The sequence below is a fragment of the Esox lucius genome, chromosome 9 (assembly GCF_011004845.1).
Source record: "Esox lucius isolate fEsoLuc1 chromosome 9, fEsoLuc1.pri, whole genome shotgun sequence".
Lineage (NCBI taxonomy): Eukaryota > Metazoa > Chordata > Actinopteri > Esociformes > Esocidae > Esox > Esox lucius.
In genome coordinates, this window is record NC_047577.1 from 23,967,641 (window position 1) to 23,987,379 (window position 19,739).

The 19,739-nt window shown below is 40.8% G+C and overlaps 1 protein-coding gene across 4 annotated transcripts in view; it reads left to right on the top strand.

Moving 5' to 3' along the window:
* The first annotated feature begins 222 nt into the window (after positions 1–222).
* LOC105028765 (apoptosis-stimulating of p53 protein 2) overlaps positions 223–19,739 on the top strand; it is a 66,249-nt gene continuing 46,732 nt past the window's right edge. The window contains exons 1-6 of one of the 4 annotated variants that reach the window (XM_029122556.2): positions 223–806; positions 1,004–1,076; positions 6,969–7,182; positions 7,273–7,438; positions 10,591–11,565; positions 11,689–11,757. In XM_029122556.2, coding sequence (XP_028978389.1) covers positions 11,713–11,757 — 45 coding nt within the window. In that variant the 5' untranslated portion in view covers positions 223–806; positions 1,004–1,076; positions 6,969–7,182; ... (1 more) ...; positions 10,591–11,565; positions 11,689–11,712. The other 3 variants (XM_029122555.2, XM_029122558.2, XM_034294341.1) reach the window with 3 other exon arrangements.

The following is a 19,739-nucleotide window of genomic DNA, read 5'->3' on the forward strand; positions in this document are numbered from 1 at the left end:
TCTCTCCGAGGGTTCTAGTGGGGCTAACAAGTTGATGTCAATGCCAGTGCATAGGCCCAAACCCCTTGTTTAAGCACATGCTTAAACAAAAATACAACTTCAGTTTCGCCTAGTGAATACAACATTATCATATGTGTATTATTTACATGATATCAATATTCCATTTTTTAAATATCATGGTTATCGTCAGTATATAGCGACACTATTTTCAATAATTACATTAAAATATTTTAACACTGCTGGATTAAACATTTTGAAATAACAGCACATTTTATACAATCTCCCCATTTAAGTATTTTGCAATTGGCTTCAGATCAATTTTTTAGGTATGTGTGTTTGTTTGCTTCGTTAGTGCACGCACAAAAGAGCTGTCAATGTCTTTGTCTTCATTCTAATGAGTCAGTTGTTGGTATCTGACAACAGAAGGACCTAATCAGTTGTTTGGTACATTATGAAGAGGAAACAAAACATTGGTTAGCTCAGCAATGGCAAATAATCTGCTAGAACAAGGGAGACTTCTACAGTGGGAGACACTGTATATAGAATAGTACAATCTGTGGGGTTGAACAATGGCATCTGCTAGTCCACCACTCCACCTCTAAAAATGATAAAAGCAACAATCAGCTTTCCATTGTACTTTTAAATTAACTTACTTGGTTTGAAATGATTTGTTTTAAAGGGTGGAATAACTCATGCCTCTACCTAATTCACTGACCAGGAAACCTGGCAAGAGGCACAGGTGTGAAAACAAAAGAGAATTGCATGTCTAGTCACACTGAATATGATGAGGTGTCAGCAGGCTTGAGGTATTTGAAATAGAGCTGTTTGACCCTTGATAATACATTTAGCCCATATTACATGCCTGAACTATAGCTTTTATGTTTTATTTTTCCTTAAATACCATTGCTGTCTCGCTTTTCAGCATAAAATACTTACTATATCAGTTTTGTTTGACTAGTGTGTAATTGGATGAAATAGGTTCATGTCTTATTTTGTGTGATAGAAATCAAAAGACTCCAATAAGAAAAGAAAAATCTAAAGGAAGAAAAAAACATGCCAAGGAAATAGGCAAGCAGGTAAGAACGCACAAGCACAATTGTTAGTGTAATTGTTTTTAGCAGTTTGACTGTGATTAACTGTTGCTTTCTGGATGATATTGAATTAATGCATAAAGAAGTAACAATACTTGTATTTCTGGAAAATCGGGTATGAATATAACTTGTGAACCACTCTTAGGTTTGTTGGTCTGACACAGCTGGGGCCATTTAATACTATCACATATTTTAGGTTGGGCAGTAAACCTCATGGTGTAGTTGTTTTAGGTGTTAAATTCAGCATGACTTGGAACTGCTGGAGTCCATGCTAGGCTAGGACATCAACTGAAATAACCCAATAAACAAACAACAAATCACAACAGTACCAGAATAAATACTTGTGGATTCACTTTCACCAATGCATGCCTAGTGATGCAGAAGTGTGTCCATGACAGAAATAGTTTATATTTCTATGGTACATGTCTGGCATGGGGTGTCTCCTCTCCCAGCAAGCTTGTGAGCCAAACTGTAGAAGTGTAACCTGGCTTCACCAAGGTATTCTAAACCAACAAGGCTGTTCCCATGACAGATTATAACCGCTGGGCTACACATTTTAAGTGTAAGCCAACCACATGTCATTATGTCAAGCAGTTTCTCTTTGAAACATTTAACTTGGTTCATCCTTGTTTCTTTGTTAGATTAAATATTTTTAAATCACAAAAAGTTATTATTTGGTATAAACAAACCCCACACCAATAACAAAAAATAAAATAGAAAAAGATCAAATAATACACTCTATGACCAAACATATGTGGTCACCCGACCGTCAAACCTATATGAGTTTGTTGGACATCACATTACAAAAACATGAGCATTAATAAGGATCCCCCCCCCTCCCTTGCAGCTATAACAGCCTCCCCTAATTTGGGAAGGCTTTCCACAAGATTTTGGAATGTGGGAATTTGTGCCCATTCAGCCAACAGAGCATTTGTGAGGTCAGGGACTGATTTTGGAGAAGAAGGCCTGGCTCACAATCAATTTATCAGAAAGGTGTTCAATGGGGTTAAGGTCAGGGTCAGATCACTCGAGTTCCTCCACACCAACTTCATCAGACCACGTCTTTATCGACCCCACTTTGTGAACAGGGACAAGAAACAAGAAAGGGCCTTCCCCAAACGGTTGCCACAAAGTTGGAAGCATCCAATTGTCTAAAATGGTTTTGTATCCAGTAGCATTTATGAGTAAGCACCTCATGAGCCTGTATAATCCAGAGACAAATTCCTCATATGTGTACACATACCTGGTGAATAAAGCTGATTCTGATTAAGATGACCCTTCACTGGAACTAAGGGGCCTAGCCCAAACCCTGAAATACAGCCCCAGACCATTATCCCTCCTCCACCAAACTTTACAGTAGGAACTATGCATTCTGGTAGGTAGCGTTCCCATGGCATCTGCCAGACCCAGATTCGTCCATAACACTACCAGACAGTGAAGTGTGATTCATCACTCCAGAGAACACCTTTCCACTGCTTCAGAGTCCAGTAACGGGGTGCTTTACACCACTCCTGTTGTTGCTTGCTCTGTGCATGTTGATGTGAGGCTTGCATGCAGCAGCTCAGCCATGGAAACCCATTTAGTGAACCTCCCGATGCACAGTTCTTGTACTGATGTTGCTTCTAGAAGCAGCTGGTCTACCACTTTGTGGCTGGGCTGTTGTTGCTCCTAGATGCTTCCACTTCACAATTATAGCACTTACAGTTGACCGGGGCATATCTAGTATGGCAGAAATTTCACAAACTGACTTGTGGCAAAGGTGGCATCCTATGACAGTGCCATGTTTAAAGTCACTGAGCTCTTCAGTATGATCCATTGTACTAACAACATTTTCTATGGAGATTTAATCAGATATGTGCTGGATTTTATGCCCCGGTGAGCAATGAGTGTGGCTGAAACACCAGAACTTAATAATTAGTAGGGGTGTCCATATACTTTTGGCCATGTAGTGTTTTGATTAATCAGTCAATGAAATGTATTTTATTAAGCCCTTTACTGACACCCAGCCTGAATGTCAAGAGCATGCAGCAACAATACTTGATTAGTGGGTTTTATGAGTCAGATGAAGTTGCCTTCAGTTGTTTTAATCACCTCAAATATTGACTTATATGAAATAGTTTAGGCCAAGTAACATTGGGAGTCGTGTATGCTTTATTCCTGGTATTTCTATTACCTGGATTTATTTTAACTTTGTGACCCTCTATAAAAATGCTTTATTTAAACGTATCAAAGCTGGGTCAACCGCCGTAAAGCCCCATAGAAGTATCAAAGCTTTTAAAATACTTTTATTTTGAATTAATGAAACCGGAAGTCATTTTTTAATACTGCCACAAACAGGAGTAGGCAGTAAACATTTAGAAAAACCTGTTCAGCTGGAAGAATTGAGGGATAACGTCACCGGAGATCTCTCAGCTAGTAACTAGCTTATAGTTTAAGACGGTAAGAAACATTGGCAATGTCGCGTGTAATACATGTTGTAAAAGTTTTTAAAAATGACTTAAACCCAATGCCGTGCTATATCATGAATAACGTTATAGTCACAGGAAAATGGCGTCGGCATACTCCTTTACCTGTTATTATATTCATCATATTGTTCGGTCGTACGTGTACTACTATGTAACGCCTAGTCTTAGGTAAAACGTTCTTTTGAATTAATATTCCTACCAGAGTTAGTATATTATCGGAACTCAATGTTCTAAACGAGACCGTGTTTGTATGCTAACGAACAATGTTAATTTATTTTATTATTATGCTACAGAAAAAAATGATGTGTAGAGCTAATTGTTGACACGTCTTCGGCTGGTCAGATAGGCTGCCTAGGGTGTAAATTATTCGAAACTCGAAACAAACGTTTTTGCGTCTGTTGCAAACGTTTTTCAACAGACAAAATATTTGCTACAAACGCTCTTGAACATGACGTAAAAACTTAAGAGTTCTGTGTCGTTTGCCACGGAAATGGAAGTTTGTACCTGCACACAACATTTATAACTGGCAGGAAGATGAAACAAAAATAGGAAATGGCTGGTTATTTATGCTTGTTTTGACTTCCCAAGACAAAGAAAGTTTCATTTCTTGTTCCTTTTGTAATATATGTGTGTGTGTGTGTGTTTATATTGGACTAATTCTGTTTTGTGCAAGGCACAGTGTTTCCCAAACCTCTCGGGCTTGCCCATACTAGCGCTGTGCCAATCTCGTTATATTCGTTGTCATCCGTTGTTCAAATCCGTTTGTCACTCGTAATCGGATGTGATCGGAACACCAGGAACTGCATATTAAATGCTGATAATGCCTATACCACATCTGCGCATTATTGCTTCACCATTCAGAGCGGTTATTAGTACGATTCTGATCTTCCTTCACTCATGCAGATATTTTAATAGTTTAAACATTTAGTTCATGGATCCTTCACTCACCCAACATTTATTGATATAAAGGCCAACAATTATAAACCAGGTGGGTTATACATTTGCAAAAATATATATATACTTTTTTGCTTTGTCATGATGGGGACATTTTTCATAAATTTGAGGGAAACATATTTAATACATTTTAAAATAAGGCTGCAATGTAACAAAATTGAAAGGAAAAACGGAAGGGGTCTGAATACTTCTTTTAGCAATTGTATTTCTAATCAAGTAATTTAAATATCTTATTTCTAAAAGTAATTTAGAAATTCCAGTTAATGGGAATAAAGTACAAAATGTCAGCTTTCTTTTGAGTGTATTTCCATCCATATCGGAGGAACCATTAACAGCACGAAATAACAGCACGTTTTGTACATTCTTCCCCCATTTAAGGGTACCAGAAATATTTGGAGAAATGCTTAATAGATGTGTCTTGTTAGGCACGTGAATGTTTGCATCCATAGTGCATGCAGAAAGAGAGCTGTGAATGTCTACTTTTGATTCTAGAGTTTGCATTTGGATTTGATTGCTTGTGTCCTACAACAAAAAGACCAAAGTGACAATTCAAATCTAAATGGTCTTCGTGATGACGATAAACAAAAATACATTTGTCAGACACATAGCCAATACATTAGGTGTGCAATTGTTACAATAGTAGTTAAAAATTGAAAATGCAGTTGGTAGCTTAACAATGGTAAATTATATGGTAGACCAAGGAAGACCTCTACATAGAATGGTCCCATAATGGAGAAAAAACTCTTGAGCTTGCAGCAGGACAGTGACCCCAAACACCTAAGTACCCAAAGTGTTTTTCAGGGCCATGAGAAGATGTACAGCGTCTGTTGTCTATGGGTCACAGATTTAATGCAGTTATTGAACGCAAAGGATTTGCAACCCACTACTAAAAATTGTATTTAAGAATGTGTTACAAAATAACTTTTGGTCCCTTAAGATGTTTGGGGATATGAATGAAAAGGGCAGTAATTCCAATATGTTTTACAGTTTATGGATGTAAATACCCTCAAATTTAAGCTGACAGATATTGTTTCATTTCACTTCCAATGTACCGGAGTAAACAGAGAACTAACTCTGTCAAATGACCAAAATAATGAATCACGATTAATCACAATCTTCTGTAGTTAATCATGATTAGTCGTGCTTTTAGAGTGTTTTCAAATTATGCCTTTAATACACACTTTTCTGTTTAAAAAGCAGTGGTTCAACATAAAGGATGGCCCCCTGGCCCGGGGCCAATAAGTACTTAAAAGTCTATTTCAACCCAAAAAATACATGGGGGGTTAATTGAATACACACACAAGTATTCGAGTACTAAATATATTTTGGGTATTCTACTATAAGTACCCATCCCTAGCGTGTAGCCAAATTGAAAATCAAATTACGACTGCCTACCATGTTGTGAAGAGGGAGAAACCATTCATATGTCTGTGACATTGTCCGTGAATACGGATAGAGAAACCCTTGTCGATAGTAAGTGTCATGTTAAGCGCTTGCTAGCAGTGATACACAAGAAGTCAGTCAACCAACTAATATATTATCTGAATTATTTAATTATCAAGCTTTTATGTCACATCAAATAAGCAAGTGTCTTCACGATAATGGTATTTATGGTAATATTTTGATAACCATTTATTAAAAAGTAATGAGTGCATTGAATTATATCTATGTGAACAGCAATTGCTTGTATCATTTCTGAGGTCTCACATCACATGCAAAACTGTGGTATGAATCTATGTTCTGATGATTTTTACATAAAATATTTCTGTATTGTAAGTATTGTAATATTTCAGTTGTCATTTATTTAAAAAATTTCAGTATGGGCCAGTAAAAATACAGTCCGGGCCAGTAGATTTCAGACCCACTTGCCCCATTTTGTTAAAGGCTACATTTAGATGTAGTCAGTTATTGTGGTATGTCATGGAATGACAATGTGTGTATATTAAAGTAAAGGCTGGGACAACTTTTATTTAATTCCATGTCAAGCACTGTCCATAGTTTGCAATAAAACACAGTATGTATAACAATGCACTGCTTTTTAAACAGAAAAGCAAATTAACACATTCTAAAATTACAATTTCACAATTAACTACAGAAGATTATGCGATTAATCGCGATTCATTATTTAGATCTTCTGACAGGACTAACAAAAACACTTCTGACCAAATGCTTATGCACTGCACTGTACAATGCCGGACTGGCTGTCCACATTTTGGCATAGCACCACTCTGACTCGTGAGCTAGGCTATTTACTTGTCTGGTTTGGTTGGATGACTCAGTGGTCTGCCCAGCTACCACATATCCTGCAAATCTTTTAGATAGTTTGTTGTTTAATTTTAACGTTAGACAACCCGTACCAGCAAAACATGCCCAATTACTAGCCTAAATGTCTCGAGAACAAGCATATTTGGTAGTAGCTACATAGTATGAATAAATTGTTTGTCTTTTCTCTGTCCAGATTTTGATTTCAGGGGTATGAGATGTCTGGCTCACTGTGCATACAGTGTCAAACACAAACAACTGTGTTTAGTAAAACCTGCAACAGTTGTTTTATTAGCCATCCAAAGGACAAGATGTTAGAAGAAATTAAGAAGTATGACAATGAATGGACAGACAATGATTGCCTCCAGTATAATAATATTTCTCAGATACTGACCTCCACTAAAGTATTGGTAAGTGCTCCCCATTCACATCTAATTATGTTCAAAATAAATAAAGATTAGCTATGATTGTAAATCTAAATGTCTGATTCTGTTTTTCAGCTCTACAAATTACAAACTCTGGGATTTGTCCCCCTTCTCCTGCTTGGAAAAAGGAGAAGGGGATCAAAACATATTGACATGGAATCCTTTTGCCCTCACCCTAAAGTCATAGAAGAAACTGGCTCTATTGAAACACTGAGAAACATTTATTTAGGTCTCCTGAATGGTAACTGTATTTCACATTTCTTTTGTACATTATAGTACAGAGTAAAGACATAACACAAGCCCAGCTCTGGGATATTGCTTAACACAGCCAAGTAACAACAGTATGAGAATTTATGTTGGTTAACAATCATCGAGAAGACTGATGCCAAATCTTGAAATTCTGTTTGAAGAAGTAGTTAAATCAAATACTTTCAAGGTTTACGGTGTTAATTGTCTTGAAAGGAATCTCAAAAATCGTGTGAGGTTGGTGGTTGGGGGTGGTTCCATTCCTGTGTGGACGATTTATTTTGCCAAAAATCCAAGCATGTTTGTCATGGGATTATTTTAAGACGGAGAAGGGCAAGATCTGGGTCAAGGTTATTGGCCGTCTCCACCAAATGTGAGTGAGGGAGTTCAAATAAGTTAATAAAATAGTTATAAATAATGAATTTCTTATAGTTGTGCTCAAAAGTTTGCATACCCTTGGATAATTGGTAATATACACTCACCTAAAGGATTATTAGGAACACCATACTAATACTGTGTTTGACCCCCTTTCGCCTTCAGAACTGCCTTAATTCTACGTGGCATTGATTCAAAAAGGCGCTGAAAGCATTCTTTAGAAATGTTGGCCCATATTGATAGGATAGCATCTTGCAGTTGATGGAGATTTGTGGGATGCACATCCAGGGCACGAAGCTCCCGTTCCACCACATCCCAAAGATGCTCTATTGGGTTGAGATCTGGTGACTGTGGGGGCCATTTCAGTACAGTGAACTCATTGTCATGTTCAAGAAACCAATTTGAAATGATTCGAGCTTTGTGACATGGTGCATTATCCTGCTGGAAGTAGCCATCAGAGGATGGGTACATGGTGGTCATAAAGGGATGGACATGGTCAGAAACAATGCTCAGGTAGGCCGTGGCATTTAAACAATGCCCAATTGGCCCTAAGGGGCCTAAAGTTTGCCAAGAAAACATCCCTCACACCATTACACCACCACCACCAGCCTGCACAGTAGTAACAAGGCATGATGGGTCCATGTTCTCATTCTGTTTACGCCAAATTCTGACTCTACCGTCTGAATGTCTCAACAGAAAACGAGACTCATCAGACCAGGCAACATTCTTCCAGTCTTCAACGGTCCAATTTTGGTGAGCTTGTGCCAATTGTAGCCTCTTTTTCCTATTTGTAGTGGAGATGAGTGGTACCCGGTTGGATCGTCTGCTGTTGTAGCCCATCCGCCTCAAGGTTGTGCGTGTTGTGGCTTCACAAATGCTTTGCATACCTCGGTTGTAACGAGTGGTTATTTCAGTCAAAGTTGTTCTTCTATCAGCTTGAATCAGTCGGCCCATTCTCCTCTGACCTCTAGCATCAACAAGTCATTTTCGCCCACAGGACTGGCGCATACTGGATGTTTTTCCCTTTTCACACCATTCTTTGTAAACCCTAGAAATGGTTGTGCGTGAAAATCCCAGTAACTGAGCAGATTGTGAAATACTCAGACCGGCCCGTCTGACACCAACAACCATGCCACGCTCAAAATTGCTTAAATCACCTTTCTTTCCCATTCTGACATTCAGTTTGGAGTTCAGGAGATTGTCTTGACCAGGACCACTCCCCCAAATGCATTGAAGCAACTGCCATGTGATTGGTTGATTAGATAATTGCATTAAAGGGAAATTGAACAGGTGTTCCTAATAATCCTTTAAGTGAGTGTATGTACCATTTGTAAAGAAAACATGAGTGAGTCTTGATATTTCTTATGGGATTCACATTCAACTGTAGGTCATAAAAGAATGGCACAATCATCAAACAAAACATGGCAACAAAGGAAAAAATATAACTGACCCCTGTTCTATAGTCTGCATTCCCTTAGTTTTTAATACTGTATATCGCACCCTTTAGCATCAATGACAGCGTGCAGTCTTTTGTAATAGTTGCTCTTGCAGGTGGTATAGCTGCCCATTCTTCTTGGGAAAATGCCTCCAGGTCATGCAAAGTCTCTGAACAATTCTTCAGGCATTAATAAGTGATTGAACAGTTCTGACTGGCATTTGCAAGTCTTGATATCTTTTGATATCCTTTTCCATCTTTATAAAGTTCCATTACCTTGTTATGCAGGTCAAATTACAGTTATTTTCTGCTCTCCATCGCTCAGTATCTAGCCAGCTCAGTGCATCCACGTGAGAGCTAACAAACTCATTGACAATTTATACACAGACATTAATTGCTATTTTAAAAGCCACAGGTGTGGGAAATTCACCTTTAATTGCCATTTTCGTCTGTAACAAGGCCAAACATTCAAGGGTATGTACATTTTTGATCAGGGCCATTTGGTTGATTTCTATTATCATTATGATTTAAAAAGGAGCCAAACAACTATGTGATAATAAATGGCTTCATTTGATCACTATCCTCAAATAAAAAATGTTTTTTTTGCATTTTAAATCAATGCCAAAGTTTCAGTAGGCAAAACGTATGAGCACAACTATATCTATCGATAGGCCTTCTATTGTGACCAGTCCCTAGTCCCTCTACCAACTACTTACTTGTTATTTGATTGAGATGATATAAAAACATATTTGAACAGAAATGTACCTTTTATAAAAAGTCATACATTTCTTAGTTTCTCAAAACAAAGTTATTGCCTTTCGGTTTGGGGAAAGGCTTGAAGAAAGGAAACATGTAATCTTGACTTCTGTATTTACATACAAAAGGACATTCGTGTCCAACTTCTAATGTAAATTTAAACGCCAGTAGTTCACACTGGCTTATGCAGGTAAGTAGTAATGTTTAAAGATTGTTAAGTGTAGTCTGCCACAAGTTTTACCATGTAAAAAAAATTGTTTTGAGAGACTAGGAACCCAATGCTCATCTTCCAGCTAAACTACAGTAAGCTGGTTGCAATGCTTAGCAGTTGATCTTGACATTAGACTACTTTCAGAGTGAAGAACTATTTGGCCAAGAGAATCAATTTTAACAGCCTTTAAAAAGTTTAGCTTCCATTGTCTGTAATTTACTCAAATAAGTAACTGTCCAGTGAAAAGGCTTCTCTAGGAAATGCTACAATGTTCTTTTGACCAAGAATTCTTTGTTTTTTGTATTTGGACTCTCTTGAAAATGAGACACACCTGCAATATTAAATTACTCTTTCATTCTTTATAATGCAGTCACTCTTGGCAAAGAATGCCAGTGCTCCCCACTATCACCCGAGTCGGAAGGGACACAGGCCGACATGGAGGGAACCCCTACACCAGCAGAGCTGCATCGAATACCCATATCCATCCGCCTGAACATCATTCCCACACCAACAGAGACTGGTCAACCCAACACACCGACCAATCCGGTGGGAAGCCCTACTACAGTAATTCCACCAGGAACCCCTGCCCCATCCAAGCAAGATGGAATCCCCATCTCCATCCGACTGAACATAATCCCCACACCAACAGACTCAGGCAAACCATCGACCCCGACTAACCCAGTGGGAATCCCTAAGCAAACCAATCCAGTGGGAACTCCTACAGCAGTTGTTCCATATGAAACACCTGCACCAACTAAGCTAGATGGAGTCCCTATATCTATCTGCATGAACAACATCCCCATTCCAGTAGAACAATGCAAACCATCCACTCTGACCAATGTAGTGAGAACCCATACAAAAATCAATTCAGTGGAAACCCTTGCACCAACAGTGGTCGACGGAATCCCCACATCCATCGGACTGAATAAACTCTCCTCACCAATAGAGCCAGGCAAGCTGTCCACCTCAGTCTATCCAACGGGTACCCTTTCACCAAAAGATCCTGTGGGAAGCCCTGCACCAGTTGAACAAGACATACTCCCCTTAGCATCAGACCCAGGAAAAACCAAGCTAGATGAAATCCCCACATACATCTGCCTGAAAGGAATCCCCACATCTATTTGCCTGAACGGAATACCCACACCTATACATAAAAAAACCTCCCGACCAATACAGCCCAAAATCCCCAGACCAATACAGCCAAAACTACACACTCCAATACCGGCAAGCAAAGCCTCCCCAACTACTCATTCAGTGGAAAGCCCTGTTGCAATAAATGAAACATATGACTATTCTGAACTTCAGGACCAAGAAATGCAAAGGCTAAAAAGAAAGAATTGGATGGGTAAATTAAAGAGCCAGTTACTTTGACAGTCTCTTTTATGTTGAGTAAAATGATTACCTGTCATCACAAAACATTACATATTTGCAGTGGTGTGTTCTCAAGCCTTTGTAATTTAACACACAGATGGAGATTTAATTGAAGTTGAAGATGATGACACCTCTACACAAGAACATAAGAAAATCAAGATCACAGGTATAGCTGATATATTTAAATACATTTACTTAGGTCATACAATTGAAATCACCATGTTGGTATTGTTTTAATGTGGTGATTTCAAATGCAAAATTACATAGTACACTGCAAAAAAAAAAGTAAGGGAACACGTAATCATCACAGTATAACACCAAGTCAAATACACTTTACGGATATCAATCTGTCCTGTTAGGAAGCATAAGCGATTGTGAATCAATGTCACCTGTTTTGGTGCAAATGAAAGTGATAACAGGTGCACTGGAGAGGCAACAGCAAGACAACCCCCAAAAAGGGAATGGTTTTGCAAGTGGTGGTCACAGACAATCCTCTCTCCTTATCCTTACTGACTGATTTGTCTGTAGTGTTGCGTTTTGGTAGTGTCCTTGTCACTACTGGTAGCATGAGGCATTACCTGCAGCCCATTCAGGTTGCACAGGTAGCCCAGCTCCTCCAGGATGGCACGTCCATACTTGCCATCACAAGAAGGTTTGCTTTGTCTCCCAGCACCCCCTCCAAGAGCATGGAGGGGATACCACCAGACAGGCCGTTACACAAGGAGAGCTGGACATGGCCGTAGAAGGGGATTAACCCAGCAGCAGGTCCAGTATCTGCTCTTTCATGCGAGGAGGAGCACTGGCAGAGCCGTACAAAAGGACCTCCAGGTGGCTACTGGTGTTCATTTTTCTGACCAAATTGTCACAAACAGACTCCATGAGGGCCCAATGACCTCTAGTGGGACCTGTGCTCACAGCCCAGTACCGTGCAGCTCGATTAGCATTCACCAGAGAACACCAGAATTGGCAGGTCCGCCATTGGTGCCCTGTTCTCTTCACAGATGAGAGCAGGTTCACACTGAGCACTTGTGACAGACTTGTCTGGAGATGCCGTTGTGAACGTTATGCTGCCTGAACCATTCAGCATGATCGGTTTGGCGGTGGGTCAGTGATGGTCTGGGGAGGCAGATCCTTGGAGGGTCGCACAGACCTCTATGCAGGGGTGCCGTATGGGGGGGAGGGGGTTAGGACAAATCTAAGGGCCTGTGATTGACAGGGGCCCTAAAATATTATCAGAACATTAGGTAAAAAAAAAAAAAAACATTATTAAAACATTAAATTATTAACCTATCCACCTATCCTGTTTTCTTGTTTATGGCAAAAAGTAAACATCCAGATAGCCCCCTACCTCCACCTGAAATGGTTCAGTCCTGTCTACCAACCAGGCTCCAATGGTACTTGCTGGCAGTGAACTGCAAGTGAGGAGTGCTGGTGGAGCATCAAGGATGTCTCCGCATATTCAAGAAAAATCTTGTTTCCTAAAACAGAAAAGAAAGGGCGAAATTATGTTATGCGATTTTTCAAAACGGAAGGTGGGTGTATTCCATGAGTGGTGGAATTTACCTATTAGCTTAGTCCATAGTGACATCAGCTACTTTTGCACCCGTAACCTCATACTTAATATCTTCACAGAAAATTCAGTGTGTTGAGATTTCGTTCCTCTTTTTGCAGATATTTAATCAAATTTTAATCAATGCAGGCAAACCTTTAGCAAGCTATTGATCCTAAATCAGTTGTCCCTGCCCCTGCCTGTTGCCAGGTCCAACAGATGTAGCTTCAGCTGCCTCAGGAGTCCCACAAGCCAACCAGGCCTGATAGGACTCCTCCTTCAGCTTGACAGTATCCCTTACTTCCGGTGTCCACTACCGGGGTTCAGGGATTGCCGCCTCGACAGGCACCGGAGACCTTACGGCCACAGCTCTGAGCGGCCGCTTCGACAATGGCGGTGGAGAATATGGTCCACTCGGACTCAATATCTCCAGCCTCCCTCGGGATCCAGTCGAAGCTCTGCCGGAGGTGGGAGTTAAAGATCTCTCTGACAGGAGACTCGGCCAGACGTTCCCAGCAGACCCTTACAGTACGCTTGGGCCTGCCGAGTCTGTCCAGCTTCCACCCCCGCCATTGAATCCAACTCACCACCAGGTGGTGATCAGTTGACAGCTCTGCACCTCTCTTCACCCGAGTGTCCAAGACATACGGCCGCAGGTCAGATGAAACAACAACAAAGTCAATCATCGACCTGCGGGCTAGGGTGTCCTGGTGCCACGTTCACTGATGGACACCCTTATGCTTGAACATGGTGTTCGTTATGGACAAACTGTGACTAGCACAGAAGTCCAATAACTGAACACCGCTCGGGTTCAGTTCAGGGGGGCCGTTCCTCCCAATCACGCCCCTCCAGGTGTCACTGTCGTTGCCCACGTGGGCGTTGAAGTCCCCCAGTAGAACGATGGAGTCCCCAGTCGGAGCACTTTCCAGCACTCCTCCCAGAGACTCCAAGAAGGTCGGGTACTCTGCACTGCCGTTTGGCCCGTAGGCACAAACAACAGTGAGAGACCTATCCCCGACCCGTAGGCGCAGGGAAACGACCCTCTCGTTCACCGGGGTAAACTACAACACATGGCGGCAGAGCTGGGAAGCTATAAGCAAACCCACACCAGCCCGCCGCCTCTCACCATGGGCAACTCCAGAGTGGTGAAGAGTCCATCCTCTCTCAAGGAGTGTGGTTCCAGAGCCCAAGCTGTGCGTAGAGGTGATCCCGACTACCTCTAGTCGGAACCTCTCAACCTCATGCACAATCTCAGGCTCCTTCCCCGCCATCGAGGTGACGTTCCACGTCCCTAGAGCTAGTTTCCGTGTCCAGGGATCGGGTTGTCAACTGCCGCCCGATCCTCTCCGCACCGGCCCCTTATGGTCCCTCCCATGGGTGGTGAGCCCACGGGAAGGCGGCCCCATGTTGCTCGTTCGGGCTTGGCCCGGCCACCAGGCGCTCGCGAACGAGCCCCAACCCCGGGCCTGGCTCCAGGGTGGGGCCCCGGCTGCGCCATACCGGGCGACGTCACAGAACACAAAATGTTTTTCATCATTAAGGGGGTTTTGAACCGCTCTTAGTCTGTCCTGTCGCCTAGGACCTGTTTGCTTTGGGAGACCCTACCAGGGGCATATAGCCCCAGACAACATAGCTCCTAGGGTCACTCAGGTACTCAAACCCCTCCACCACGTTAAGGTGGCAGTTCAAGGAGGGGGTAGATAATTATATAGATGATAATATTTATTTTTTTAGAGGTGGCGGTGACTTTGGCTTTGGTGGTAGCTTGCTGGCAACAGTTCCTTGACTCATGCATGCGAATATAAAGAAAATACTTCCAGAGGACTCCACGTAGTTACGCATTTTTTTTAACTGTTTCTCTGCCACTTAGTTACAGCAGATCACACAGCTGTTAAGTCCAATCACCACTTCACTTAAAGTGACAGTAACCAAATAAGAATGATATACAGTGAAAAGGCATTCCATACCATAGTCTCCTACCATTGTAGTAAAATGTCAGAAATTATGATAAAAATAATTGGACAACACCCAATATTTAGTATGTATTGTAGTGATACTATTCCCTATGCACACCCAATATTAAACAATCGCACACCTCTAAAGGTGCTTTGGCTCTGTATGCATCATGCCCTGCACCCTGTGGGCATCTGGGTGGGGCCCGATGTTATATATTTTCAGGGGGCTCAAAATCCCTGTCAGTGCCCCTGCCTCCACTTGCTAGACAGTCAGTACACTGACTGCTGTTAGGTGCTGGGATGAAATCCTTAGTCCCATCGTCAGCACTCTGGTGCAGTGGGCCCTGGGTTCCTCCTGGTGCAAGATAATGACCGGCCTCATGTGGCCAGAGTGTGTAGGCAGTTCCTTGAGTGTGTAGGCATTGATGCCATTGACTGGCCCTCACGTTCCCCAGACCTGAATTCCATTGAGGCCTTCTTGGATGTGCATCCGATGCCACCAAGTAGCGCCACAGTAGTGTCCAGGAGCTCACTGATGCCCTGATCCAGGTCTGGGAGGAGATCCCCCAAGATACCATCCGCCGTCTTATCAGGGGCATGCCCAGAAGTTGTCGGGAGTGCATACAGGCACATGGGGGCCATATACACTACTGAGTCACATTATGAGTTGCCGTGATGAAATTCACACAACTTGGAACAGCTTCTGATTTTAATTGTTTACTTTGACCTTCGGTTGGTGAAGCCCTCAATTGGTTGGTGATTTTAGTTTCCATTGACTTTTATATTATTTTGTTCTCAACAAATTACACAATGTACAGTAAAGATTTTGGGGGTGATGAAAAGAGGTGATGAAAGAGGGTATATTCCAAAATCAGGTCACATTTAGCTGACCATTGATTAGTAGGCAAATTGGGAGCTGTACGGGCTGCAATTATAGAACAGAATTTTGTCAAGATAAAAATATATTGCTATTTTGATAAATTGAGGTTATTTGATTTGAAGAAGTTTTATAATGCTTTGTCACCAATTCATTGACTTTAGTAAGAGAAGATAGAGCTGGCTAAAACTTGGCCCAATTTCATTAAACAATGTTGTAGACATTGTTTTCACAAAGTTTCAAATGCTCTTGATATTTTGAAGAACTCCACAGGCAAATTACATTAATATGCTAAAAGACTAAATGGGCTGTAAGGATTTTTGCTTGCTGATGCTTAGCTCTTCCCACTTTCTTGGTTGTTCTTCCTGTTGTTTTTCCTTTTTTCACATGTGGAGTATCTTGGATTAGCGTATTTGGTTATGTGGGAATTATTAAAATACTATAAGATTGTAATACTCATAGTAATGGCTTATAGATGGATTTGTGAACATAACATAAATACATATTTCATTTATTCCATCAGAAGAGTGGCTGACCTTGGAAATGGATTCGGAAAGGCCTGTCATGTCGAGACACGCAGAAGTTGATACCGAAGTATTAGATCAACTGGAAAAAAACAATGGTGATTGATTTAATGTGGAATAACTGCTTTGATACATCTAAATATACAGCTCTGGAAAAAATTTACAAACCACTTAACCTTCTTCTTTCCTTTCCAAAAAAGTTGAAAAGGAAAGTTTTGAGTGAGGAACAGAAGCGTTCAATTTGGAGTGGTCTTTTAATTTTAACTCTTCTGTTCCTCACTCAAAACCTTCCTTTCCAGCTTTTTTGGAAAGGAAAGAAAAAGGTGCAGTGGTCTCATTATTTTTTCCAGAGCTGTATGTTCAGTCATTTAGCAGATAATAATCCAGAGCGACTTACTGTAGTAACGTGTTACTTATTTGATCTGTTTATAGAAGATTGGCAGAACTTGGATATGGATTCTGATACAGATATTCCCTCAGTGTCAAGACATGCAGAAGTTGACGCCAAAGAATTAGATCAACTGGAAAAGAGCAGTATTGTACAGGCGACCAACAAACAAACATTGTGGGCTATAAACTGCTTCAAGGACTGGCTGGCAGAGAAACGGGTCCTGGTAGATTTCTCAACCATTGAGAAACATGAAATGAATGCCCTCTTGCGAGATTTTTACTGCTCTGTTCGAAGGGGTAAAGGTGGGGAGTACTGCATCCCAAGTTATATTGGACTCCGGGCAGGTTTAAATCGATTCATTAACCTCCGTCCCTTTAGCAGAGCCTGGTGCTTGATGAAGGACAGTGAATTTAGCTCCTCCAATAAGGTTTTTATTGGGGTACTAAAGAAAATCAGACGAGAAGGCAGAGAAAAAACTACACATCCTAAGGTGATTAAAGCACAGGACCTTGAGATACTTATCAACTCTGTTGTGCTAAGCCCATACACACCTAAGGGATTAGTGAACAAAGTGTGGTTCGATATCCAGTTACACTTTGGCCGCAGAGGAAAAGAGGGCAATAGGCAGCTAACGCCACAGTCGTTTGTAATAAAGCATGATGAAAATGGAACCAAATATGCAAAAATGATTTCCAAAGAAGATGGAAAATTTTACAATGCTGCAGATGGGCAAAATCGTCGTGGAATCATGCTGGAGAATCCTGGAAGTCACCTCTGTCCCGTTGCCTCCTTGGAGAAGTATCTGAGCAAGATCCCAAGAGATGCCACTGCCTTTTTCCTCCATCCTAAAAAGATGGTCATTACCAGTGACAGCATATGGTATAGCCAGGAGCCAATGGGCTTCAACTACCTTGGGTCAATGCTGCCCCGAATGTGCCAGGTTAGCTTCTTTTTTTTATTTTAGCGAATTACATTATTTCACATAATTAAGGCTGTACTGACGACTTCCTTTTTTTGACAACAATCTTTAACAGTTACCTGGCTTTTCTCTCTCTCTCACTCTAGGAGGCTGGTACATCTGAAAAGTACACCAACCATTGTTTCGGACCATTGCGAGAGATCATGTCTGTCAGTGGACATAAGGCTGATAGTTCTGTAAAAGGTTATTGAAAACCTTCAACGTTCAACAGAAATGTCTAATAAGCCCCTTGTGAGTTGAGATAGTGACATGTGACACATGAGTCGTTAGGACATCCCAGGAAGGAGGTTGTATTATGGGGTCTTGGTTGTCCCCAGTCAACTGGGTATACAGTATACTTAATGAAATTGACTGATCATATTGGAACTGAGGCTAAGGTTAAGGTTTTTGGCTCTAAACACCAACATTTGGTTACCTAAGACAAAAATAGGGTGACAATCCAGAATTTCACCATTTACTGTATATTTAGTTTACATTTTTGTTTTGTGCTGTGACCTGCTAATCAGAATCCTTTTAAGATGTCTTTTTTTTCAACAATGCTGTTGAGTCTACTGGAAAATGTTTAACGATCGTTTTTCTTCACACAAAATCAGATGTTTACAAAACAAATCTAAGCACTACAAAGAATGGATGGAGATGGAGATATGGTTGATTCTGATGGATAATAGCACTTATTTATTTTGTATGATTCTGTCTAAAATATTATTTTGCTTGTGACTGTAGCCAATTTCATGTTATACTCAAGTTAATTCTTAGATTGTATTTACACTGGTAATAAAAATCTGTAGAAGAAAAGAGGTCTTCAAAACTTTCAGTACAAGGTCTTTTATTAAGTACAGTAGTCATTATTACAGAGAAAATAGCTGAATTTATTCCACAGGAGATTTACAAATTAACTGTACACAAATAATAAATTAGGTGGTATACATCTCATATACCATGGCATCACAACACACTCTACATCTGTAATTGCTCTGATTTTTTGTAATAACACGACTTGTCTCCTCTGCCCTTTCTCTTACCTAACGAGAGCGCAATAGTATTAGCAAGTCCAGTTGTTTAGAGTGTGGCGATAGTACTGCATGTCTCTAAACGAGTATGAGGAGACTATAAGTAAATGCAGTCCGGTGAAGTAGTTGTAATGGGGAATATCTCAGGTACCTTTTATAGAAAACTATATTTGAAACATAAACTCAAAACATTAACTGTAGATGTCATCTAGTTATTTATTTATTGTAGTAGTACAGAAAAAACCTAAAAAGGACCCTATAAAAACCAGGTGGTTTGAATTTGGACTGCTGATTAACCTATGTTACGAGTATGACTTTGGTAACATTTTTTTTTAATTGTAATAAGCATGGTATGTTGCCAATATACCATGGGTAAGTACCATGGCTCTCTGTGATGGGGCCTAAGAATGTACTGTATATTGTCCACATACCACAGACCCTTTATTATAATAATTATAAACTGCTCAAAAGAATTAAGGGAACACAATCATGACAGTATAACACCAAGTCAATTAAACTTCAGGATTATCAATCTGTCCATTTAGGAAGCATTAGCCATTGTGAGTCATCATTGAATGTGAGTCAATGATGAAATCCTCAGACCCATCGTTAGACCTGCACACTGATGCAATGGGCAAGACAATGATGCTAGGTTTCTCCTGGTGCAAGACAATGCCCAGCCTCATGTGGCCAGAGTGTGTAGGCATTTCCCTGGATGATGAAGGCATTGAGGCCATTGACTGACCTTCACGTTCCCCAGACTTGAATCCAATTGAGATTCTCTGGGACATTATGTATCGGTGCATCTGATGCTGCCAAGTAGCACCACAGACTGTCCAGGAGCTCACTGATGCCCTGATCCA